Consider the following 26,816-nt stretch of genomic DNA (forward strand, 5'->3'; position numbering starts at 1 on the left):
GTTTTTCGTGCCTCATTTTACCGTATCCTTTAAACTTCTCGTGATTTTAGTGCTGCATTTGTTTTGGGGGAGTATATTTAATTAGTTTTTTTTTATACTGTATATGGTTATATACAGTGTATTATGGGCTGCGGTTGGTATTGTGGTTGGACTATATTATACTAGCCTGGCAGCCCGGGTTCAAATCCCGCCAGCCAATAATGGTTCGCAGTTATATAACACAGTAGTGTCCTTACTTGGTGTTTCTTAGCCGCCTAGAGTCCATCTTTAGTGTGAAATTGAGCCTGTAAAATTTTGAATAACATAAGCTTTTTTTGCTATACGTATACAATTATTTCCTTCGTATATGCAGTACTCTTTTTTCAATATTACCCATAATACATCTACTGTATCTTGGGGTGATAGCAGCTGCCCTTACTGTACACTCACCTTTTGTGCTCTGCTATATCCGTGGCAGCACGTGCTACGCCGCCCTATAAACATCCGCCCGTGCCGTACGTCGCCGCTTTTAAACATTACTGCATGTTGGACAATAAACTTTCACCCAACATCTGCCCAACACACACAAACACAGGGTGAACGACTTGTGGATGAGGTGGTATTTTTATTGCGTCCAGTAGCCTATTCTAGTTCTCGGATAATAATGCTACTGTATTATAATCAGTTCACAAAAGTTAGATGGTTTGAGGGGAGGCAATTCCATCCACTCCGCCTCACCCTGATTTTGAAACAACAGCCAACAGCTGATTAGATTATATAGATTAAGCTAAAACGTTGTGGGGGTACCTAGGAAACCTTCCTCTTAAAGCCTTCATTTTGTCGTATCGTAACACTTCGCCCAGTATCATTTCGGCCCGAAATCCTCAGATCTCAGACCTTAGCTGGTACGGTTGGAACATCTTATAAGGAATCGTTTTAAATGAATGTTTATACCGAAACATAATGAGTTGTATATAGGTTTATTGAAATGTTTACACTATACATACCGTATAAAAATGTATTTATGTTTAATGGGTAGGGTATCTTGACCCATGACGGAAGGATCCTTTATAACAAAAAGAAAACTATATAAAATTCAGTGTAAAAAAACCAAAAATATTTTTCCCTATACTGTACAAGACTATAAGATATTTACAGCTGTGCTGAAACTCAAGGTAAATTTCAGCTGTATATACAACAAACAAACTTTCGTAGAAATTCACCGTTCATTTACCTCTTGAACGCTTTATCCTGTCTGTTAAAACCACTTCAAACTCTAAAAGTTGATCATGGGAGATTTCTTCAGGAACCGTCCCGGTAGATACCTCGGGTACGCCCACATCGTCGCCTCCGTCCCAGGAGACATCCTCAGCCCCGTGGCGAGGTTCTGGATGACCCGGGCCACCATGGGATACATGGCCTTCGACGTCATCCACAAGGCAAGCGATGGGAGGAGTTCCAACCTGGTGTCCAAGGGGCTTGACGCAGCGATTTGGCAATTGCTGGCGTCGTCTGTGGTACCTTCTCTGTTGGTCCAAGGTACCAACCATGTCTCAGCCATGCTGGTAGGCGGATTGAAGATTCAAGCTCCTGTTAGTAGAAATGTTCCTCTGGGTCTCGCAGTGGTTTCGCTGATTCTTCTGGGCCATCAGATAGACAAGGCTGTTGACAAGGTCCTCGACAACACTACCAGACCGTTGCTGCTCTAGCTAGTGGGGTTTGATTCGAAAGGTTGTGTAAAGTTGTTACCTAAAAATTATATATTTTAAAATATAACATGATTTACCTTCAATATTAAACTGTTTCGTTATTAGCAGTAGAGAATTGAGTTAGGCCTATTATGTTAGCGTTTTTTTTATGTTACTAGGCCTAATACGTAGCCGAACTCCTACACACGTTCTCAATGTTAAACGCTGATTTAAAGCACTATGGAAATGGCAACTCTAGAGTAGAAATCAACTATTGGAGGGAATATAAAAAAAATATTCTTTGCTTTTACAATTGGATCGGAAGTTTTTTCCGTTGGATCATATACGTCAGATACAGAGGTTCTCGTACAATCAAACCCTTTTTAATTTATTTGCCGCTCCCCATTGATCTATAAGTGATGTATTGTAGGATAAATTAGGATGAAAAGTGTAAAGTAAAACGAAGAATGACTATGACGAGTAGAGAATAACACCCTAAAAACAAAACTAAGCTTTATTGGCCTCAGAGAAGTATTCATTTAGCCTACTTCGCTCTTCGAGCCTTCATGAATTCAGCACTTGAACATTCAGAAACTCCTTATAGTCAGACTCCCAAAATAAGAGTCAACATGAATTTCGCACCTATATATCCGATTGGTTTGAAGTGATTTGATTTCAGAACAAGGTCATATTCAAAATACCTTGGTAGCGCCAAGAGGGGGTACTATATACGTATATACTGTCGTTCCAAATCAGACAGCACTGAATACAAAATAAATCCTACATTACCGAATTCCATAGCAACTCTTTCGGTGTTATAGGACTTTTCAACGATTTTTGATATTGTAGGTTCTTTAAAATATCGATCGATTATTTAAAAATCGCATATGATTCAGTGTTAGGTATACATACATTCTCATTCTCGGATGGTTGTCTAGGTTTCCACCTAGACACGTTCATACCTTCTATATGGTTCTACCTGGTAGAACGTAGTTTCCAACAAAGGTTGCTTTGCTTCCCAGTATTAAAAACTCTCTTCGCCCGCGACAGTGGGATGCTGCAGCAGCTGACAACGAACTGCACTCACGGTCAAAGGAATTTACAAGGGTTGGAAGGGTAGCCCGCCTAAGCCATATGGAACTGAACTCACGGTCAAAAATCGGTCTTTCACGGCTGAACGCTTCGAGCCCCTTAGTCATCTGTTTATTCCGTCCTCTGTCTTACTTTATCCAATACTTTATTTAATACACGTTTTAGTGTCTGTCCCAATAAATACAACAATAAATAACCTAACCTAACCTAACCTAACCTTACCTTTACAAAAGAAGCTTCGTTTTAATAAGAATATAGCTTATCATGTTATCGTAAATACTATGCTAGAATTTTCTGTGCACATATATATGTGTACTTTTTACAATGTCAGTAGTAAGTTTATTTTTTGACGTGTAGATTAATTTAATCAAAACTTTTCAATATATTTCAACTAGGCTAATTTAATAAGTTTTAATCAATTCAATCATGGTGTTGCACAATGTGATATAGGCTAATTAAAAACTGAACGCGAGTGCAGTTCCAGTACCTCCAGAAAGGCTCAAAGTGACCGTGAGTGCAGTTCCGTAGTTGGATTAGGACCAGGGACTGACCGTGAGTGCAGTTCCAGCCCTCCCGCTGCAGCAGCAAGGGGGGCTACAGAGCACTGCAGTGGTGTGGGGGTGGCTGAGGACGGAACTAGCGGCACGTGACCACCAGTTTCCGGTCGTCAAAGGAAGGGATTCAGCCGTGACTTCCGCGCGGGATTTATCTGAGCTATTAATATGGAGAGTCGTATATGGGATAGGCTCCAGAGTGTCTTTATTGTCTCCATCACCTCTACCTCCAGTCTCTTTACACCAGAGATGAGGAAGATTGTAGCCTTTTGTTAACGCGCTGTGAAACTGTTTTAACCCATCTACAGACAATAGACATATATAATGGTCTATAGACTGTGATCCAACACAATTCTATCATGGGCATACCTCTACGCAAAAGAGCTGGACGACTTATGCGCTATTTATCTGGTACCATGGAAATCAACAAACATGTACGTAATTGAAATCGGTTATTTGTATTTATGTAAAAACGTCAGATTTGATAGATTTTCCAGAGGCTTACGATGTACAAAATGCAGTTACTTTGGTATTATACCACACCTAAATTGGTTACCCTTAGGTTAGGTTATCTTATACTAACCTAACCTGTATTATACCAAAGTATCAAAATGCACTTTGGTTGTTGGTCCTCGATGTCCAAATAATGAATGACTGTGTGAAATATGAATTACATAATCCATAACGTGACTTGATAGGGTTCATCTTTGGAACTATTGGGAAAATTATAGGTTGTGTGAGGGCGGATGGGATGAGAACAAAGGCGGATACTCCCTGTTGTGGATTAACGTCAGCACTGATTACTACGACTATCCGCAGTACTATCATGATAATTGGACCAATTCATAAAATTACAGGACAAAATGTGGTTCGGATTCCACTAGAAACTGTAGACCCCTTAGTTGTCATTGGCTGTTTGGGCTAACAGTACTGACTAAGGAACATGTCAGCCTTAAACAATACTACAAGATCGTGCCACTCATCCTACACTCATCTCCATTCATACTTGGCTTAAAATACCTACCTTCGTATGGTGGCCATTTCAAGTAAAAGTAAAAGTACTAGCAGAACCGAAAGTCCAAAGTCCAGGTCATCGAGGAGGCTGGAGATGGGGAGCGTTGCACCTGTTGCATAACCGCAGGATGTCAGGATCAGGACACAGGAAGGATGTAGCGAGGGTCACGTTCACACGTCCGTCATCCCCAGGACATTCACCATCTGTACAAACAGTCAACCACTCCTGCTCCTGGGGCAGGCGAATATTGACTTTCGTAGGTCAAATTTTGCAGCCTCAGTAGCGGCGAAGATTCAAGGACACCCCAACGAATTTATTTTTAATGCCCTTGGTCTATGTAAGTTTTTGTGTCTATACCAACGGAAATAAAACACAGGTCTTTACAATCTTGGTAATTTTATATGAAACTGAATACAGGTTTATAATTACTACAGGATAGTTTAGACATCATATGAACATGAAGCTGCTAGTATTGAGGGAGTCCAAGGTCAATGTAGATTGGCAAATTTTGGTCTTCAGGAGATTCAACCATTCAGCAGGATTGTAGTTTTCGGTATTTACTCAGGGGAGGTATAGAAGAGGCTACGACAGCTGTGGGCTTCTTATTAGCTGAGGGAACGCCATTACCGTAACAAAACGGTTGATAGCCATCGGCCTCGGTGGTCTAATGGTTAGCGTGCCGGGCTAATATACCGTAGGTCCCGGGTTCGAATCCTGCTGGTGACATTAACTTTTTGTCCAAGATTTTTTTATTATCAGCAAGTTTGGTTGGTTTGGTTCGGTTATTACAGTTTAATTTTATTATTAAGCCATTAAAAAATTTTAATTGAGCAAATTCTAGTTTTATTTAATAAACGGAATTATTTTTCCGATTACAGTACTAAACTTTTGTTATATCATTTCTTTATCAGCAAGTTTGGTTAGTTCGGTTAGGTTATGATAGTTTAATTTTATAATTAAAAAATAATAAAATTGAATTTGAGACATTTATAATTTTATTTTATGAACAGAACTATTTTTGCGATTAGTAACCCTTTATTGCCAAAGTGCTCTCTACTACAGCGCTGTTCACGGAGGAATTTTGAACTAAATGCCTCATTCGTACCTCCCCTAAGTCAGACCCGTAGTTTTCCGTGTACAGTATCTTCACAAATTCAACTCCAATTGAAACATTGCTTGTTTACGTCTATCGGTTTTCTCATCTACTCTCGGCCGGGGTGGGCACTGAGTCAGGTAGTCGGGTATTCCTGAATTGCACCAACTACTCCAGGGAGCCACCCAATACAAGTGGTGGCCCTCTGTATAATTGAGTAGGTTAGGTTAGGTTGGGTTTTGTTAGGTTAGGTTGGATTAGGTTAGGATAGGTTAGGATGACCCATCACCTGAATACAGAATATTTTGTTCACTCATTTGTTTTTCAATAAAGTAAGATGTTTATTTTATACATGTTTGCGGTTTTTGCTTACAATTTCTACGGAGGGTATTAATTCAAATATAAAAGTGAAATATTACAATTCTCGTGATTATGCATGTGATTTATGAAACCTTCAGTGCTCGAGGGTAATTGCTTTAAATTAGTTTAAATCAATTATATCAATGCACAACAAACAAATCATCCAATCAAATTCACTTACAATGGGCAGCTTTCTTGAGAACAGATGAACTTTATACACAGATGAACTACTTTATACACTATCAGACTTTCCACATTTAACAATATGAACACAGTTCAGTATATGTCCTTATATCATTATGTCCATATCCTTAATATTGATTTAAATAATCTTACTCCAAAATCAAATATTTTGCTCTTTTTTTCCAAAAGTCAATCAAAATGTCAGAAACATAAAAAAAGCTTTTTAGAAAGTGTTTAACTATCGACCGTTTTAGGAAATTCAAGCTTTACACAAGTAAATTAGTTCATTTTTTATCATTCGCCTTATTGTATTTTTAGTGGAAATCAGTAAAATTTCTAAGCATACAACTGAAGTATTTGATAGCGTTCTAAAATGAGTACAGATACGAAGGATGGGTTTTCATTAGTTTTAAGAAAGAATAATTAAGTAGCACAATATAACACGAGAAACTACATATTGTCAATGTGTTTATAGCTTCGCTACTTACCCAGTATATCCAGTGAGACTAATAAATTTCCTCCATTAAAGTTATTAGATATGGATTCCTCAGAGCACTCTTCTCATATAGCAGAAGCAATAGACGACGTGAGACGTTTAATAAACGCTCATAGCTTCTACGTATACTTTATTACTTACGAATAGTTTGAATACTGTATAAACTATCGCGAATCGCTTATTGTATAATATACAGGGTATTCAAAAAGGTGGGAACATAAATTACGTAGTGATTCCTTGGTTCAAAATAAAGAGAAAATTTATAAAAACATTTTTTCCAAAACCGCTTTGTTAACCAGATATCTGCCATTTTGTATTTTTTACATAAACATTTTTATCTTTAGATTTATTCAACTGATCTTTATGAAGCTTTGGTATGTATGTTAAGGTAGAAGAGACCCATGTTCGAACAATAATTCATCTTGATTTAACTTACAATTTCTTAATGGTGGCCATTTTAATTTTTTAAACTTAAAACTTAAAAACTGCTGATTTTATGAAAAAAATTCAAGAACCCTTTTATTTGGCATTTTTGAACCAGCTGATCTTAGTAACAAAGCTACACATCATCTCACAACATTCTACACTCATATATGGGTTAAAATACGCACCAAGGTGGCGTCTCTTGATGAAATTGATACATTGAACTTATCTCCATTACACGTTTTGGCGCGCACCACCTTTCAGCGCCTCCTAACCAAAAGTAGTTACGATTAATTAAATTTCAACTTCGAGCCATAACTGATCCTAAATACCTATGGTACAGACTGTAATAGATGCGTTGCATTCTGTTAAGGCGCGACTTAGTACGGTACGTTGCCAGATTTGGTAGTAATTTACATAATATTCAAGTTCCGACTCCTGCTAGAGCGCGCGCGCTGCATGTTGGCTCAGTTCATCCAAACTTGGATAGTGTACGTGCGCGGTGTACTAAACATACTCGTCCATTGTATGCTGGAAGAGGGCTCAAGTTGTGTTCTATGGCAGTCCTTTGTTTTCCTTGTAAATGTTTTTGTACAGTACTGTAGTACTTTTTGTTGCATTGCACTAAACACGATGTATAGATGGAAGTTTTGCGAAGTACTGTACTTGTAAAAATGAGGATCCAAGTCCTAGAACGTCCCCAGTAGGCTTTTACCACATTAATTCGTAAAACATTACTACGACTATCCGCAGAACTATCCTGGAAAAGTTAATCAGACCAATTCGTAAATTACAAGGCAAAAACGTGGTTGTGTGGTTCGGATCCCACTATAAACTGTAGGTCCCTTAGTTTTCATTGAATGTATGGGCTTGTCTAAGGAAAAAGTCGACCTTAGTCACTAACAAGACTATAAGATCGCACCATTCATCCTACACTCATCTCCATTCATACTTGGCTTAAAATACCTACCTTCGTATGGTTGCCATTTGAAAGAATTCAATTAAAAAATATTCATTTTAAATAATACCTCACGTTATTTCTTTTACAAAGTACTTGTGAAGATTTCTGTTCAGTAATTTAAAATGATGTTCGTACAGTATTTTTAAGCGTTTCCTGTACAGTATAAAATGTGTATGTTCCCTTTTAATATATACTTGTTTAGTACTTGTGAATTTTTCCTTTAAATAATTTGTAATTGTTACCTGTATATTGATTGTAAATTTTCCCTGTGAAATATTTGTAAATGTTACTCCTACATTTCATGTACAGTTAAAGTTAATAGAACAAGGACTAATATTCAGTAGCTGGTCTTGAAGTACCAATGTTTCGAATGAGATTAAAATTTTAAAATAAAAGTAAAATGAATGTAATGATTTAGATATGAGGATGGAATAAGAAAAGGTAGAAATAGTTCGAAGGACTAGATGAGTAATGTCATTGAGTATACGTACGTGCATACTCAACGGAAAGGTTGAAATTAAAATGAAAAGGGTAGAGAATGAATGTACTTTTCAATGGTTCCAAGACAACATAACAGTTTGTTTACTTTGTAATACAACAATGAACAATGACTCAACAATGATTACAAACACAAAATGTTGGTAGGGGAAAACATGTAAACAATGTATTTCAACAAAATAGCATGAAATGTTTAGGTTTACTGAAGAGTTAGTATTTTAATATATTTTCTTTTCTCTCATGTACTGCAACATAATTAGTAAAAAATACAGATTTTTATAAATATCGCTGAAAATTGTTGTCCCTAATTGTTAACGCAAGCTCATTTCCGTGTATTTTCTTGAAGTTTTTAGTGTTTATATGGTTCCTTGGAAGATAATAGGCCCCCCTAATACAATATTAAATATATTATGGCTCTATCTTTTATCAGGAATTTCACTCTGAACGCAGATCTCGTCCAGAAATGTCAACTTTTGGCGGGAAAGGTCACCGATGACGTCATCTGGGTGATTCTCTGTTCGTCTTTTTGCTCTCCTTTGCCACATTTATGAGCCATCAATATTTTATGACTCCTTTGGCGGTATTTTTCGGTAGTTTATGTCACCATCAAAGTTGCGATCGTTAAAATATTCTTGGAATCTGATTAAATATTGTCCCTGGGAAAGGATAAGTTTTGAAGCGTATTTGGTAGCAAAAATGTTTTAATGCCTTCCCCTCTGGTCCTAGGATGCTAGGTTCTAGCCCAGAACTGTGTATACATTATTTCACTTCATGAAAAGTCCTAGAGATTGCGGCATTATCAGATAGATAAAATCCATTGGTGATTGTGGGATTTGAACCTGGGACCGCGGGCTCAACCACTTTTCCTCACTTCGGATGACAACTAAAGAAAACAAAAATGCAAAATGTTATGCAAAATACAGTTTTATATACATTTATTTCTTTAGTTATAACAATAATGAATTGAATATAACTATGATCATAGTATTTGGCTATTGTAATCTTTCTAAATTAAATCTAGGGAGCCTACCAGTCTAAGCAAATATGGTATTTCGTTCTAGCAGCTACCCAAATAGTCATACAGCCAATGTCGTAAATTTAGAGTAAAGGTCTTAAAAGATAAAACGTGTTGGTTAGTCTATGGAATTAATCTAGGTTTATTTTTGTTAGTTTAAACTAAAATTCAATTAACATTTACAATTATTCATCCTGCAGGTTTGCTGCTACGGGGTGTTTACATTTGTTGTTTTGACAGTTATCTTTTTAGTCACAATTTCCGTCATGTCTACGACAGTTCCGAGTGACTTACGACCCTTATCGTACCAGAGGTGCCTCGACTAAGAGTGTCGTAAGATAAACCGACTAATGCAGTTGATGTTAACATCAATCATAGACTTGCCACGACCACGACACATTGCACACGGCGTCATTTGGCCAGAGACTTGGGTTTAGGAACCCCAAACCCGTAAACTAATGTACCTTATAAATCACCGGTTAACTTATAGTAACTTTGTTCGATTTACCAGCCGTAGAAGCCCCTAAGACCGATATATTGGCCTTCATAAGCTAAATAACATAAAAAAACTTTTCGGTACCTATGTATTATACTGACCACACAAAACCTAACCTAACCTAAGGGTGGTTAGGTTAGGTTAGGTAGATGTTATTTAAACTAATTCAAATCTTATTTGGAAGTTGGTTTTATCGGTGTGGTCTGTGTAATACGTAAGTACCAAATTTCCTTACAACCATTTATGCAAACATAATTGATCAAAACAGCTGAAAACTATGATACTGAAAGCTGCAACCAAAAATAAAAGAAAGATAAAAGTTAAGCCTAGAGCTGCTACGGTAGGGCCCCTACCTAACCTAGAGCTGCTCCTGCTGCGGTAGGGGCCCTACCTAGCCTAGAGCTGCTACGGTATTATTATTATTATTTGTTGTCATGAGAGCCGAAGCCCCCTGACTGCTTACCCGGTACCTATCCTACAGGACATACCCGGGCCCCATGATGTAGGCCGAAGCTTACGCATCAACCTTTAGCACATCATGGGCGGATGACTTAAGGTCATCAGGCTCGCCGGCTGCCGAAGCAGACCCTTCGGAAAGAGGGTTGCCCCTCAATCCTAACCAGGGATTCCGGCTGCTTGTTTAAGCGTCACTCCACCTGGGTTCCACTAGGTCGGAACCTAGAGGTCCATAGTAGAGCGCCCCGACGCATTTAGTGCAAGCAACACTCGGGACCTATCTCATCCCTGACAGGCAGAGCCCGCCATCAATAGCCAGGAGGAAGGGGACCATCAGCACGCTGACGGGGGGAACCCCAACCTCCCATTTACACCGCTGCCCGATCGAGGCCTGACCCATTGCTGGGAACCAGAGATATCCAGAGCGATAGATCCCCAGATACCCCTGGCGGGCTCGGACCCAGCACCCGATCTACTTCGTTTGCCCGTCAGACCCAACATCACTGCCAGGCCATCAGGGTTTCCCAAAAGGAGGCAGGTATAGAAGTGGGACCCACCCGGATGAACCTATCCACCAGAGGTGGCGACACCCTTGACTCAATTGAGGTTCCGGGAAGAACCCCCCACACTCAAGATAACCATACCGTCCGTGCTCAGAGACAGGGATAGGCTTGCATAAGTACCTACAAACCGTTGCCCTCACACTGCGGAAAGTTACGTTGCCCTTGAGTGTCCCCGTGAGCTGCGGGTACTTGCCCGTTTTCACCTCCAGGAAAGGTTACTTCCAAAGTCGAGGATTTGCCCACTGAATGCTGGTCGCACACCACAAGCAGGCCGAAGCCCAAAGTACCACAGACACAGGTAGGTTAGAGATTATGATGTACTTCCATCTCTCCTAGAGCTAAACACCCCTCCATCCTGGATAAAGGAATGTCACTGGGACCCGATGCCCAGTCGACCATGTCTGTGGCCAACTTGAAATGCCGATACCAACACGGAGCATTTACCTCCCCTCTGGGGGCTAGGTATTTCACCTCCCAGGACGAGGCTACTTCCAAAGTCGAGGATATGCCTCACAAAATGTCAGTCGAACACAACAGGTAGGACTCAGTCACAACCACAGTTACAGGTAGTTGAGGAGAGGCGGAATTAACGGCGTCACTGAGAGCTAAACACCCCCCCCACCCTGAATGGAGGGAATGTCACTGGAGGCTCCCCCTAAGGGGCTGGCGCTTACCAGTCGTCCATAACTGTGGTCTACCTGAAGTGCCGGGTCTGACACCGGGCAGTTACCTCCCCTCTGGGAGAGCTAGGGTCCGCGTGGTCGCCCAGGCCACGAACCCACGCAAGCGTGAGCCCCCTGCGGTTTGCTGCTAGGGTAGGGGCCCTACCAGCTGCTACGGTAGGGCCCCTACCCTAGCTCTAGGCTAGGTAGGGGATAGGGAGAGTGTTAAGAAATACAGTAAGTGCGCTATTAGGTATTTTCAATGGCCAAGTGTTTTAAATAACAGAATATCAAAAAGGTCCAATTGGATAAATGATATATGAGCATTTTACTTGTCTGATACTTTTTTAAACACACTGATCCTTAATTGCATCAGTATTCACCCATTAACCGCAAGGAGGCGTTATTTAACACTGCGCCAAGGCTTTTGGCCCCCCCTCGAAGTCCTCATGGTACTTCATGTTATTTCACCTCTATGCAATAACACTAACATATGTTGTATCATTGACTAGACATTATTATGCACACATGATTGACATATCCAAGCAGTAACTATCCACTTCAGTGGGATTCTTAGAATCAATCATCACCAAATCAAACGTCCCCAAACCTCAGAGTGAGTCGAGCATGAAAGTGTCTTTACATCTCGGTCTCACGCTATCTCTGTTTGTTTCAACTGACTCCGGAACAAGCGGCTATTATTGACTCATTAGTGCCGCTACTGATGTAGTCAGTAGTCAGTAGTCGGTCTCAGCCAAGATTACAGACGTGAGAACGATTTCGTCACGGATTTGATCCGCCCATTCCTCCACGTTGCGTTATGGACACTATGTTGACTTCGTGGAAACGCGTCCAGCATGCTTCCCTAAGGCCTGCTGAATGATCTCTAGCTGAAACGATCTCTATAGACTATAGAGTGATGACAGTCTTATAGAAGGAAGCACAATTGATATTTTCGGATGAGTTTAAATAGAGAACTTCAATGACTTATAATTTTTATTTCTAGATAGGTGTACCTACAGCGTAAGGTGGATTTCGAACAATCACGTCATGGTATTGATTGTCACATAGTTAAAAGCTAATGACAATTGTTAGGGTTTTAGCCCCGCGCGCACTGCGCCGTCACGGCCGTCACGGCCGGCCATTTTCAAAAGTCGTTCCCATGTAATGTAATGGAGGTGCGCGCACTAGGACGGCACGGCCGTCACGGAGGACGCCACCGCCGCCACCGACGTCTGTCAGAAAGTTCGAGGAGCGAATCTCAGGACAATTCCGCGGCGTCCGTGACGTCCGTGCTGTCCCAGTGCGCGCACCCCACGGCACGGACGTCACAGACGCGAAGTACTTGCCTTAGTACTTGCCTTAGACAAACAGCTAATCGTTCCTTCGGTTTGACTGGACATCGGAAATTTGTATCATGTCTAGAAAGACTCTCCTCTAGGTATCGAAGTAGACATTCGAACTTTTCATGGGTCATCCTAAAGTACTGGAAAAATTTGTCATCGTCCTCTACAAGATCGGGGAATAATGTATGAAATTCACCAAAACCTAGTCGTTTTCTATCTATATTATGTATCCAAAATCTCGCTTTCCTCTCCCTCATCCTCTCCTCTTCCTCTTCTCCTAAAATTAATCCAACTACCACCACGTCTTCGTCGATATCCTTAGCTCCCACACTCTCACTGCTCACAGCAAAACAACTCAACTGCAAAATACATCAGTCCAAAATGCTGTGACGGCCGTGACGGCCGGCCGTGCCGTCGCAGTGCGCGCACCCCCCCTGAAAAAGGCGGTGACGGCCGTGACGGCCGTGACGGCGCAGTGCGCGCGTACCTTTTGACCCCAGACTTTCAGGAGAGAAATCTAGCGCTCTAGTCAGTCACTAGACATCACAGTCGTCAGTGATTACAGTGTAATACAGTAATCCCTCTATAGTTATATTGTAGTATCTGTAGTAATCTGGAGAAAGAAGTACGTGTATTACGAGTTTCTAGACGACTTTTCCTGCATACCACCAGTTGTATCGAGTGTAGGGGTTCCGGCCACTGGTCGTAAATTCAGCGGCCATATTTATACATAATCTAACCTAACCTAACCAAACTTCTGTATACGGATTTAGGCCAGAGGTGGTTGGTTCTCCGCTTCCCTTTGTATCACATAAACTCAATGAAATTCTACAAAAACTGTTAGGCGTGTAAATGTCACGTAAAAAATCACCTCTGGTACTGTATTACAACAATGATATATTAATTTTCTCTAGCAAAGGCATTTGTAAAAGTGCACAACCAATTGAATAAATGATAACCGCACTTAATAAAAACATTGCTACAAATAATGCCCATAAATCAAACAAATAAAAAACTATCGAACATTAAGATAACTATTACAACAATGCTATCAACGTATCAATATACAAAAGGAAACCGAAACGATTACAATGCAGTGACTCACTGAGAAAAAATACCGACAAACAAAACCTAGACATTGACCGATTCGCTAACTACTGTATTGTTAAATATAAACAGCTGATAACGGTCCAGAAGAGAGGTGGGTTCCTAGTAGTGGTTATCAGCTGGGTCGCCGGAACTTCCGGTCTCCCGCCATGACTCCTCCCAGCTGTTGTGGAGCAGGTTAGGTTAGTTGAGTGAGGACTGAGGAGCGCGCTACGGTGTACGGTCTACTCTGAAGTGTTAGTGTTTGTTTACGCTTGTGTTTATTTCCATCGGGATGCATTAACCTCTTCATGTGGTGCCAAGTTTACCCCACCTGAGTTGTGATGGAGTGCTTGCATGATGGTAAGGCGTTGAATTTAGATAGAGCAAGTAGACCTCCCATCATATTGTTGAATTTGAAATTCGTTTATGTGTGTTCCATGTCAGTGTCAGTAACAATTAGATTGTTCATTATTAGATAGTTATTTGACTAAAATAATGTTAAATAAATTAAAGATAAAGAAACAGATAATAATGTAACACCTTTAAAAACCTGACGACTACCTTTTGAAGTTGTGCCATCAGCCACAGATAAAATGAGTAGACAATCTATGGTTGTGCTCAGCTTGCCCAAGTATGATGAACCTACAAAGGACCCACTACCATTCCAGTCTGGAATATTGTTATTTCACTTCATTTTTCACTACGTATATTTCAAAATTTTAATATTGTTATTGGTGTATTATATATTATCTATATATATACATATATACAGGGTGTTTATAAAAAAACTTTACAACTTTAAACAATCATAAAACCTTTATTTTTTCACTTACAGCTATGAAACAAAAATTAAAATTTAGGAAATTTTCTCAAGTTTTATTTACATGATAAGAAGTTTACCTAACTTCAATGTGTTTCCCGTTGTTTGCTCGCAAAAAATCAAGTCGACATTCCAGTTCTGACGAAACACGACGCAAAATTGAATGTTCTATTTCATCAAACGCTCTCCTGATCTTGTGGGTATTGAAGGAGGATTCCTATTATATCTTGTCCGAAATCTCCGTTGAACAACAACATCAGATTTCGTTTCAATGAACCACTCCACACACTGCGCTTTGATTCGTGCTTCCATTGCGATGCTAATGAGACTTTTCAATTATTTGTTTTTGTTTACCAAACAACAATGTAAGGCCATCAGCTGATTGAACTGCCAGCTGATTAAAACTTTTTGAGCAGCCCTTTCATGTGGTGTCAATAGGAAACGTTTATGTCCCATGGATCATGAATGGGAGAATGTTAAAGTTGTAAAGTTTTTTTATAAACACCCTGTATATATATTATATATATATATATATATATATATATATTATATATATCCTGCTGAATAACTCATCATTTATCAGTTCTATTTCTGTATTTTTTTCATATAAGTTGCCTAAAGCTATTGAAGCTCAACAATATTTTTTATCATACATTTGTTATTTACCACTAAAAAAATTTGGTAGCCTATACAATACATATTTCTTTTTAGATAATAATTTGTTATTACAGTACTAAACTAGTGGACTCTATTTGATTCAGGCCTACTTGTGGCTGAAAAATATAAATAACTCTACAACTGACAGATTTCCAGTCTAAACCAAGATTCCCTCATTTTATCAGTCAGGGGTCAGATCCTGGGTGACTGTCTGAAGATAAGTTCTGTTCTCATACTGATTCTTAATTAGGGATTCTATTGCATCTATTGAATAACGTGACTTACATAATTTTAAAGTATTGGTTCATAAAAACCGACAAACAACGACTCAGTGAAATTCAGTGATACAGGAATGTAAATTGCCCTTATTGTAGTCAATTTTAAAGACACTTACAATGATGGAAGGTTGGTTGAGTCGTGTATAGTTTTGTAAATACATTTTTAATGATCGGAGGTCGGTTAAGTTGTGTGTAGATTATTTTTAAATAAACTTTGAATCATGGTAGTTCGGTTGTGTTGTGTGTAGTTTTGTAAATAAACTTTTAAATGATGGGAGAACGTGCGTGATTTTGTAAATACATTGTTAATGATCCGAGGTCAGTTTTGTTAATTTTAATGATAGGAGCTTGGTTGTGTTGGGTAGTTTTGTAAATAAACTTTTAATGGTGGGAGTTCGACGGTGTTGTGTGTAGTTTTGTAAATAAACTTTTAATGATAGGAGTTTGCGTGTGTTGAGTGTAGTTTTGTAAATAAACTTTTAATGGTGGGAGTTCGACGGTGTTGTCGTTGTGTGTAGTTTTGTAAATAAACTTTTAATGATAGGAGTTTGCGTGTGTTGAGTGTAGTTTTGTAAATAAACTTTTAATGGTGGGAGTTCGACGGTGTTGTCGTTGTGTGTAGTTTTGTAAATAAACTTTTAATGATAGGAGTTTGCGTGTGTTGAGTGTAGTTTTGTAAATAAACTTTTAATGATGGGAGTTCGGTGGTATTGGGTAGAGTTTTGAAAATAACCTTAGGAGTTCGCTTGTGTTGTGTGTAGTTTTGTAAATAACCTTTTAATGAAAGGAGTTCGCTTGTGTTGTGTGTAGTTTTGTAAATAAACTTTTAATGGTGGGAGGTCTTGTGTTGAGCGTAGTTTTGTAAATACACTTAGGCCTACCAGACATAGTTATTTTATCCACTTTTGGATAATGCTATAATTGACTTTAGGTATAAATTCAATGATGCTATCTAAGAAATGGTTTAGATAGAGTAAGACCAAAGTTTGTACCTTAGGGTGGTTCATCCAATGTGATGTTTATTTGTTTTGTAAAGACTTAGAATATTGTGGTATCTTTGTTGTTTGTAATTGTAATGTCTATGGTATGGTTGTTGTTTTCATAGTTTGCGCTTATAGCATGTTTAAGTAGGCGCATAGAGGAGGTAGGAGGTACATAAATGCTTTTCGGGAAATCCATCCAAACCCATGTGTTTTGAGGTTGTGCCAGAAATCGTACCAGTCCCTTTTGCACCAAAGTATTTTAATGTGTTGTCAAAATACTTTCAATGGTAGGGTAGTAGAGTCATTATATTTGTGCTGGTAGGGTTCTGTCAGACAAAGTGATGAAATGTCCATCGTAATGTTTGCGGTTCACATTACCTGGCAGGTCTGTGGGCCAAGTTTTACATCACAGCTGTTGTGTGAGTGATAGTTGTCATTCTTCCAACTCTCTCCATTCCTTGAACGCTTGTCTCAAACTTACTTGACAATAGAGACACTAAGCATGACACTACAGTTCGTTCACAAAATTTAGGTGGTCTGAGGATGAGGAGAGGTTTCCCTACTACTTTTTTGCTTATTCTATGTTGCAGCTGATTAAATTTTTGGAAAACCTCAGCTGTTGAGCTGTTGTTTCAAGTAGGATCAAGTGGTAGTGGGGGGGGGGGGGGGGTGCTCTTCTTCTCCTAAAACTGCCACATTTTGTGCTAGGTTGTATGGTTGTAGATAACAGAAATTATTAGGCTCAGTTTAAGCTTCACATGTGTTTAGAAGTTGCATCTGCATATACAATTTAAAGTTCCTATATGATGCAACAGGTTTGTATCAAAGTATTTAAGTATCATACAAGTAGGGTTAAATACTAAAAGTAATTACGTTTTGGCAGCCAATTTATTTTTAATCAACCAAATTGTATACAATTTATTATTACATAAATTTTGAAATGAACCCTAGGTAATGATAGAAAGAGGTTATCATTCTGTTATTTGAACCGACACCCTTTACAAATTTTGATTAACCCTCAATTAATTACGGTCTGTCATGTTTCATTTTCATTCCAAAATTGGAGGTAATTCAATAATAGGAACATATTAATATTTAAAATTCATGAATACAGTATTTATCTTTTGTTTGTGGAAAACATAACTCCCAGTGGTTACTTGAGCCCAAACAAATTTTTTAATCCTCAAAATAATATTTGAGTACGGAAGTATATCATAAACCACTTAAGAATCGTTACTTTGTTTCTACACAAATTATTTAATGAATACCAACAGCATAAAAAAAACTATATTAAAATGAAATAGTCCAATTGTAAAATATTGTAATAAACTGTACTTCTTTAAGCTGAACCCAATCGTATTTTAGTAAATCAAATGAAGGAGCTCTGACAATTAATCACAAAATGTAAAATAAAATATGTTTTTGTCTTCATTACACATTGTGTTGTTGCAGGGTCCAAGGGTGGAGATCTGCTGGACATTGTGATCCTGTCGAGCTCTGCCAGTGAGGCCGCAGGACTCTGGGTCTCCTACCTGTCTACATGCTTCCAACAGGTGGCCAAGGAACGGAACAGGCCTCCATTCAAGTAAGTTTTATGATCAATTTGACAACTCAGTTTTTAGTAATTTAGTTGTCTTATATATATACTGAATTAGTCACCCCCATCGATGGAGCAGCCGCGATAAGAGATTGGCAGCATAGGTAAATAAATATGCTCTTTCACAAGAGCTTCAAAAGCCTCAGCAGGAAACATATTAGGCAAAGTAAGGAATGAGTTGATTCAGTACGGTGGCTGTTTCGGTTCTAAGACCTTGTCAAGGGGGGGAGTTCCCCCCACGAGAAACAATGTCCTCCCCCTCAAAATTTGGTATTCTTAAAGCTGTTCGGTGGTTTTCTAAAGCCATTTTTAACGTCTTGAACTGGGTCTAGAAATTTCTGTTATATTTTTGGACAAAATGTGGGGTACCAGTATACCCCCCTCTTTGGAACCGCCACTGTACAAAAATGAACAGTACTGAGACATTTAAGTGATACCTCTTGGACATGTACCCACATCATTGCTACCTTTATTTACCAGTTCATCTCGCTACGACTGTGCCAACGACCTGTATCGACAGAATTTTACTGTTCACGATGATTGTTATGATTGCAGAGTACTATGTCTGAGTGTGGAGGATGTACTGACTGGTGTGACTGTGGCGTCCCAGCATGACTCTGTGTTCAAGGCTCGTCTACAGCTGGTGATTCTGTGTCCTGTACTACTGCAGTGTCTGAGTGCTGCTAAGTCACCAGGACTCCTGGGGACTCTACTGCAGCCAGGGCATGTGCTGGGTATGCTGCTCGGAGTCACTGATGAGTCTATTACTCTGCAGCATAGAGCAGGTACATTGCATCACAAGATTTTAATTCTTAAATTAGATTTAGGTGAGTTGCTAGCCTAGTGGTACACGTCTTGGATTTTGGTGCCAGGGTGATGGTTTTGATTCTTGACATATCCATACAATATTTAATGGGTTTGGACTACTTTCCCTTGTGTGTTTGTATTAGGTACCTTAATTAAAATTGGCACAGACATAGACTCAACAAATTAATTTTATATAGGGTATACAATGCTAACAAAAGAGAGTGCATATTTCAAGGTGATGAGCATTGAATGAATGATGATCTATGACTAAGATCAGATTGTTCTTTAGCCAGGACCATGTAAGTTCAGTGATCAAGGACAACTGAGTCCAGAACCATAAAGCTTTTGACTTTTCTCCAGATTAAACTGCCAACATTCTGATTACTAGATGAACACTTACATCCTAACTTTAACAATATCCATTTCTTAGCTTAGAAACATACATCTTCAAGTTAGATCTATTTTTACACCTTCAAATGGTTGAAACTTTCTCTGTTATACTAACGTTTTGTATTCCTCTTCAATCCTCCCTTCTGAATTTTAATTTAATCCAGTTGTACTGTACATATCTTGCCTATTTTTTCCAAATTCTCAAAATATGATTAAAATATTTTTGAGTTTATATAAACTTATTTTATACTAGTGGCTTGTAGGGACATAAGTCCCTAAAAAGCTCAATAATATAAAACAAATTATTCCAATATTTAAACAAACTAAGAAATATATTATCGCTGTTTCAGAATATATATCCCTGTACGCCATATCTTTTGTGTGAAAAAGAGTTTGTTGTTTGTCTTTGTTTGCCTTTGATGATGTTATTTTCAATAAAACTTTTGAATAACTACATAGCTTTTAACTCTGATAAAGGCAACAAACATATAATTGTTTTTTAATAAATACTGATGGTTTATTAAGGTAGCTTTGGTCTTGTGGTTGGTTGTGATAAAAAAGACTTCCCTGATTGGAACTTTGGAAATTGTCTTCGTCATATAAGAAAAGGCAAATAAAGGTGTTGAATAATAAACGTGTTTATAATTCTAAGTTTATACCTCTTTTGTTAAGGTTTATTAGTGTAAAGTAAAGGCATCCCATTGACCAAACTTAACCCTAGATTTCTTCTGATCAACATTAAAAAACTACAATTAGTGAAAGTTCATGTGGTGGTATTTCTCTTAAAGGTGCGATTGACGTTACATATTCTATCAAATTAGACCTAATCAATGGCTGATTCTTAACTCTTTTGCGAGAAACAGACAGTACTTGTTTAAAATCTCCAAGCATATTGTTTTTCCTCCCATTCGAACTTGTCATAGTACTTACTTAATTTACAAATATATATTTCCTGTACGAACCTATTCCATCTTTATTTCCAGGTTATTTTCTAAAGCCTCCACTTCATACAAAGTATTGATTAAACACTACAATAAGTCTCAAATTTAAAAGAAAGAAAGTGTAGAATAAATCTAGAACATGGTTTGAAATAAAAACAAAGCAGAAGTTTTCCATTTAATCTTGAATCGTTAATAATTTAGTCAATGTGGTTATTTAATGTTAAACAAACGTTAAAAATACACAAATTTGAAAAGATTCACAGTAAAATTATTTATTTCCCCATTCCATAACGTAACTAAAAAGTATTAATTCTTACAGGTAATGTTATCCCTGGTTTTATATAGTACATTGCAGAATTGACTGGCAAATAAGTCATCCAAATTAATGTTATCATTGCTTATACTGGCTTGATGATAAATCACGATCAGCTGTATTGAAGTAAACAAAAATCAGCAGTAAATGGCTTCTAATGCTTTTCTTATGGAGAACATTTTACGTTATATCCCGTTTTATGGCAACTTTATGGGAATTCTGCTATTTTTCCCGAGTCCTTGGGGTCAAGACCTTTAATTTAAGACCCCTCCCACTTTTCTGCGACCTACCAGACGTCCACAATTTTCTGGGAAAAATTTTGTCTTACAGAATTATATATAAGGACTAGCTGACCCGGCGAACTTTGTATCGCCTAAGTTATAGGTTTCCCCTAAGACAGACCGATGGAAAGAAAGTACCGTTACGTTTAATTTTCAAGATGATCTCGTTCGCATCGCTCAATCACGTCCTGGTTGAAGTTTGTTCGCTACGCTCACTCACCTTTGGGTTGGAGCTCGTTCGCTACGCTCACTCACCTTTAGGTTGGAGCTCGTTCGCTGCGCTCACTTGCCTTCAGGTTAGCTCGTTCGCTACGCTAACTCGCCTCCAGGTTGAAGTTCGTTCGCTACGCTCACTCACCTTTGGGTTGGAGCTCGTTCGCTACGCTCACTCACCTTTAGGTTGGAGCTCGTTCGCTGCGCTCACTTGCCTTCAGGTTAGCTCGTTCGCTACGCTAACTCGCCTCCAGGTTGAAGTTCGTTCGCTACGCTCACTCACAATGTTGTTTGTTTTGGTTGCAAATTAGCTGTTGTCATAAATGTAAAAGAAATAATAGTGCTGCACCCTGTTGGTAATCCTTGTAACTTTAATGCTATTGAACATCATAGAACAGAACCAACTTGTTTAATTGAAACAGCTGTTAAGATTCATTAATTCCATTTCTCATAAGGTTAACATGGGAAACTCCAGAGCCACTGGGGCGGAGCCCTTTTAAGAATTTCGAAACGGGAAATAGTTTACGTCCGATTCGCATACCTACAGAATTTACACACCAAATTTCATAACGATCGGTGAAGTCGTTCCGGAGGAGTTTGCAGACAAACACTGTGACACGAGAATTTTATATATTAGATTTGTCTGGTATTTACATGGCTAGTACTGATCCACAGAAATCTTTATACAACCTGAGAAAACCTCTCAAGTCTTTTTTGATACCAAATTTCATTGATTGTCGAAATATTTGTTGCTTTATGAATGTTACAATAAATATATTCCAAAGAGCTAATCTATATTATAACAATAGCAAGTGGTGTTTTGTGGTCTTTGCAGCCCTGCTGTGTTACAACCAATGGCAGCGGCAGGTAGTCAAGGACCAGGACCCGATGTTTGTCGGAGACTTCCTCGGCACTGCGATGGACATCCTCAGCAGATCCTTCCAGCTTCAGCAAGCTATCAGCCAGATACACAAGGATGAGAACAAGGCTCACTTCTCTGTACTGCCCAAGAAGATTAAAGTGGTCAGTTATTGCTAGAATAATCAGTTGCTAGAGTAATCAGTATAGGTAGTGTGGAATGATAATACAATGTTATGCTCAATGACCTTTATTTGTTAAATATATATTTACTAGAGGCTTTTCACCCTGTGAGTGACAAGATCAGTTTTTGTGTGTGTGTAATGCAATATTAATTCACAAGTAATATTTTTTACATATTTCAATGTTTTTTTTTAAGTTAATTTTTTGTGATGTTAATGTTATTTAAGGGAATATTGCATACATTTTCCGCCATGTTTATATATTTTTACAACGTTTTGAGATTTGGAATGTGATCCCGTCCTCAGGTGAGGAAGTACAGTCTAATACATAACGAGATATGACATAAAGTTATATAACATTATAAAACATAACAGCTAGAAAATCACAAAAAGAAAAATCACTCGGAAAACCATGTAGTATTTATATATTCTAAACCAGGAAACAATGTCAATGAATTGTATGTTTGTTGATAAATAGTAGTTTATGCAACGATTGCATAAATCTAGTGTTAAAGGCTTGTACCTTAAAAACTTCTACGAGTATCGTTAACTCTATTTACACTACTTTACCTACAACAGTGTTTAATTACTAAAAATCAGTAAGAGAGGTTATGTTTTCGTGTATATAACCTCTTATTGCCACTGACAGTGATGAAACAACAAAACATTGTACCAAACACTAATTGCACTGGTGGTCACTCAAAAATTAAATTGTCCTGAACAGCTAATTAGTTGAAATTTGAATCATTACAATTTTACTTCTTCTCTATCCTTGAACCTCATTGGTCTGTTACTTGTGTTGTTAATAATAAACTATGCTGTTATGAAAGTAAACAATGCTGTTATGAGAAACTTTTCAATTCTAAGAACTGTACTGAAACGGCTACTTAAAAAAACGTTCATAGGTAATTTTTTTACATGAATTTCATCAAGAAGTTACACCTTTTCATTTATTTTTTAATGTTTATAGTGCATATTTTTATAATAGTGTTACTAAGCATGTTTTTAAAGTTATTATTTTATAAATAAATGTACTCTTATATACTTTCATCTATACAGGGCCAAAATAAACTTCTCGTCCTATTGGTGGATCCTTTGGAACCAAATGATAATGTGCAGATAACCATAGATAAGAATGGACAGAAAATTGAAATTACATCTTTTAAGAAGCGGAACCCTTATACACTTCAGTTTGCAGTACCAGGTAAATATTGTATTTAAAGTATGTAAAAATTACTTTTAGATGTTAATTATTAACTTTATGTTTTTGTCTACCAAGTACAAGAATCAAATCGTAGCGATTTCATGAGGTAAAAGGGACATTTCTATTTTCTCAAATATTTTTTGTTTGCTTTAGTGTTTATCTATGACATTAAAATTTTTATGCTTGTGAGCAAAACAGTTTATTTGCAACTCCTGTTCTTTTTCGAAATAAGAATGGCCCTAAAACGATAATCTGTTTGATAGAAAGTACTAAATAGCCAAAATAGTAAGTACTAGTCTATAGTATTTTTTATTGTCACTTAGCTTGGAAATATAATTCTCATTTTATTATATCCCACATTCCTACATAGTCATCCTAGCAAATGTTATTGTATTCACCAAAAGCAGTTCTCCTTTTTATCTGTGTGTACCTAAGACAGAGGATATTCAATACAGATTTGTCATTGACTGATGGACCAATTTTAAATGTCAACCAGTTCTGATCCTTTTCAGGACCAAAATAACAATGTACAGGTCAGATCAGGTGAGGATGGTTTGTGTGTTGCTAGTGTAGTGGTAAGTGTTTCCGACTTTGGTAAGAAAAAGACACACTAAATTTTCAGCATTTCAATAAATAATTGGAGGAGTTTGAACCACTTCCGTTTAAAAGTGCTTGTAATACATTCTTTCAAAATTCCACTGGCGTAGACATTTACAGGAAATAACATAGGTATCTTCGTACTTGAAGACAAGCATTACTGCTACCCAATGTGACGCATGTTTCCGTTGCAGCCACATGTCTACAAGTATCCATGCTGGTGACGGTCGCTGTAGAGAAGAACGGCAAGTCCATTGGTCACAGGCTGGTCAAGTGCGAGAGCCGCATGAGAGAGCTGGACCAACTACTGCGCTCTTCTGACAACCCTCTTCAGTTCATATGTCAGGTGAGACACACATACAGGAGTTCATACAGATATGTCCAATGTGAGTGGCTGGATGTGTTGAAACTTTACCAATACACAGAAATTTAATATAGATAGTTACAAGACAAATAAATCTAAATTTATACAGATATTACAAAAAATTTTGATTCTTTCAATAAATATGTTGGATGCCTGCTCCATCTTCGAATTCTCGAGCAGATCTCCATTTTTTTCGAGATCTTCTCAGGCACATACTTGTTGCCCTTAAAATTGAGCAAGTCAGTCTCGTTCTGATCCAATTAACTACCAGGCTGTAAGGCTTAACCCATTTTTCTGACAATCTCTCAGCTAGTGCTCTTATTAGTGCTTGAAAGTCTTTGCCTAGGATTCCGCAGACTGATGTTATCAAAGGAGTAAAAGAGGCATTCCGGCTCTCACAGGCTGAAATATACTTTCTTTTCTTTTCTTCTTCTGCATTTTGTATGACATTGTCATGAGGTTTGGAAGCATATGAGGGAGCATCGGTGTCTACGACACGGATATCAAATAATGCTTCCCTCTGTGTCTCCCATACCCCTCTACATGCCAAGTCAGCTTTAATTGCAGGCCCGTTTGCATTTCTATTCTCTGCTATAAGGGGTTCTTTGATACAATTCCCCCATGCCTGTTCCATAATGTTTCCTAAAGCATCTCTAATTTCATTGTGTCGTTTGATAATTAGGCCACCTACAGGACATGTAAGGGCATGGTCTGTATTAAATTCTTTCCCACAGCCATCACATTTGGTTGGTAAATGGATCGGTGTCCGACCATATCTCAGTGCCAGGGAATCCCTAAATTCTTGGGGTGACATGTCTAAATTTAATTTCTTCAATGGTACACAGGATAACCAGCTGCCATGTTTTGATTTAGGGTCAGCATTTCGTAGAATTACATTTTGCCTTTGTAGTGAAAAATATTTTAAATTTTCATTTAATAATTTGTTTTCTTCAGTTTTCTTTTGTTCTCTATGGAACTTTAATGCTTTTTTTAAATACTTTTTTTAAATCTGTATTGAGGATTTATGATTTCATTCACACTGTTTTGTCGTTACTCTATCTGAATTAAAAGTAATATTTTAATCTCATCTGTGTTGAAACAGTTATCAAGATTTACAAAAGAGTAACCTACTTTTATGTTAATGGCCGAGTGGTGATATCAGGTTTTGTAACTAAATAAAGCGATTTCAGCTAAGAATTTTTTGGTTTTGAAAGCACAAAAAAATGGAAAAATTAGGAGAGACCACCACATGTATCATCCAACAGAATCTAATTAACAACTGCGCACTTCCCTATTGCCAGTCGCCACTCCACAGAGAGTGCTTACGCAGCGTCATTTTCGAATTTACAAGGATGTTTTAGAAATAGGTAGGCCCTACTGTTATTTGTGTGAGCATAGGGTTGTTGTTTCGGAAGAACAGCAAACATTTAAGATTTTTCACAACTCAAATTATTTCATCAGCACTATTTACTCAAATACATACTGTATCTGAATTCACATGTGTATTAATTTATTTACGAACTCGTATAATTTCAGACTCTAGGTCTGAGTCCAGGAGATAGAGAGCAGTTAGATGTTTTCCTAGCCGCTGCGTTTCAACAGAACTTGCCTCCACACTTCAATCTCTTGCGATCTGCAGGATTGAGATATCATTCAAGTAAGTGGAAAATGTATCTCTGTATTGAGGATTTATGATTTCATTCACACTGTTTTGTCGTTACTCTATCTGAATTAAAAGTAATATTTTAAGTCCTAAGCCAATTTTTTATTTCCCAGTTAGTTATTTTTTATGTTTTTCATAAACAAGCCAGAGGTGTAGATAAATTTGCATCATGTACACAGGTTGTGAGGAGTTTCCCACTCTGCTCCACTTTGCGGCCAAGTTCGGACTGGAGAAGTTGACGTGGCAGTTGCTGGAGTGTCCGGGGGGTGAGCAGGCCAGTCAGATCCGCAACTCTTGTCAGCTGACTGCGGCGGACCTGGCAGAGAGAGCGGGGCACGCTCGGCTGGCAAACACTCTTAAGGGTTTCCTGGTAATAGCCCCGTACAGTAACTAAGATTAGTGCAGATATTTAAAATTATTTTGAAGTAAAGTCTGGTTTATTTGAGATTTGGTAACTTTTCTTGCTATATATAACATTCCACTTAAACAGGATTTTTCCAACCTCCGGTCCAAGATCCACTGGTATGCAGAGGTCAAGTGGTATATGGTGAATATCTAAGTATGATCATCATATATCAGGATTGTTCGGGCTGGGGGGTCAACATTAGTTCATGACCTATAGGCACTAGTGTTTTCAATACGTTAGAACAAGGATGAGAATATTTTCGTAGTTTAACATTGAAAAGTATGTCACCAACT

General features: G+C 38.1%; 1 protein-coding gene across 2 annotated transcripts in view; it reads left to right on the forward strand.

Annotated features, from left to right (window-relative positions):
- Positions 1–26,816, forward strand: part of LOC128989942 (phosphoinositide 3-kinase adapter protein 1-like) — a 95,814-nt gene that overhangs the window by 51,047 nt on the left and 17,951 nt on the right. Inside the window, exons 1-8 of one of the 2 annotated variants that reach the window (XM_054412108.1) lie at positions 14,202–14,329; positions 18,160–18,292; positions 18,860–19,089; positions 22,085–22,272; positions 23,349–23,493; positions 24,285–24,436; positions 25,991–26,111; positions 26,297–26,487. In XM_054412108.1, the coding sequence (XP_054268083.1) occupies positions 14,311–14,329; positions 18,160–18,292; positions 18,860–19,089; positions 22,085–22,272; positions 23,349–23,493; positions 24,285–24,436; positions 25,991–26,111; positions 26,297–26,487 (1,179 nt within the window). In that variant the 5' untranslated portion in view covers positions 14,202–14,310. Of the gene's footprint in view, positions 1–14,201; positions 14,330–18,159; positions 18,293–18,859; positions 19,090–22,084; positions 22,273–23,348; positions 23,494–24,284; positions 24,437–25,990; positions 26,112–26,296; positions 26,488–26,816 lie in introns of those variants that run through there. The other variant, XM_054412107.1, reaches the window with a different exon arrangement.

The sequence above is a fragment of the Macrosteles quadrilineatus genome, unplaced genomic scaffold (assembly GCF_028750875.1).
Source record: "Macrosteles quadrilineatus isolate MER2022 unplaced genomic scaffold, UCM_ALF_1.0 Scaffold_3__2_contigs__length_128488019, whole genome shotgun sequence".
Lineage (NCBI taxonomy): Eukaryota > Metazoa > Arthropoda > Insecta > Hemiptera > Cicadellidae > Macrosteles > Macrosteles quadrilineatus.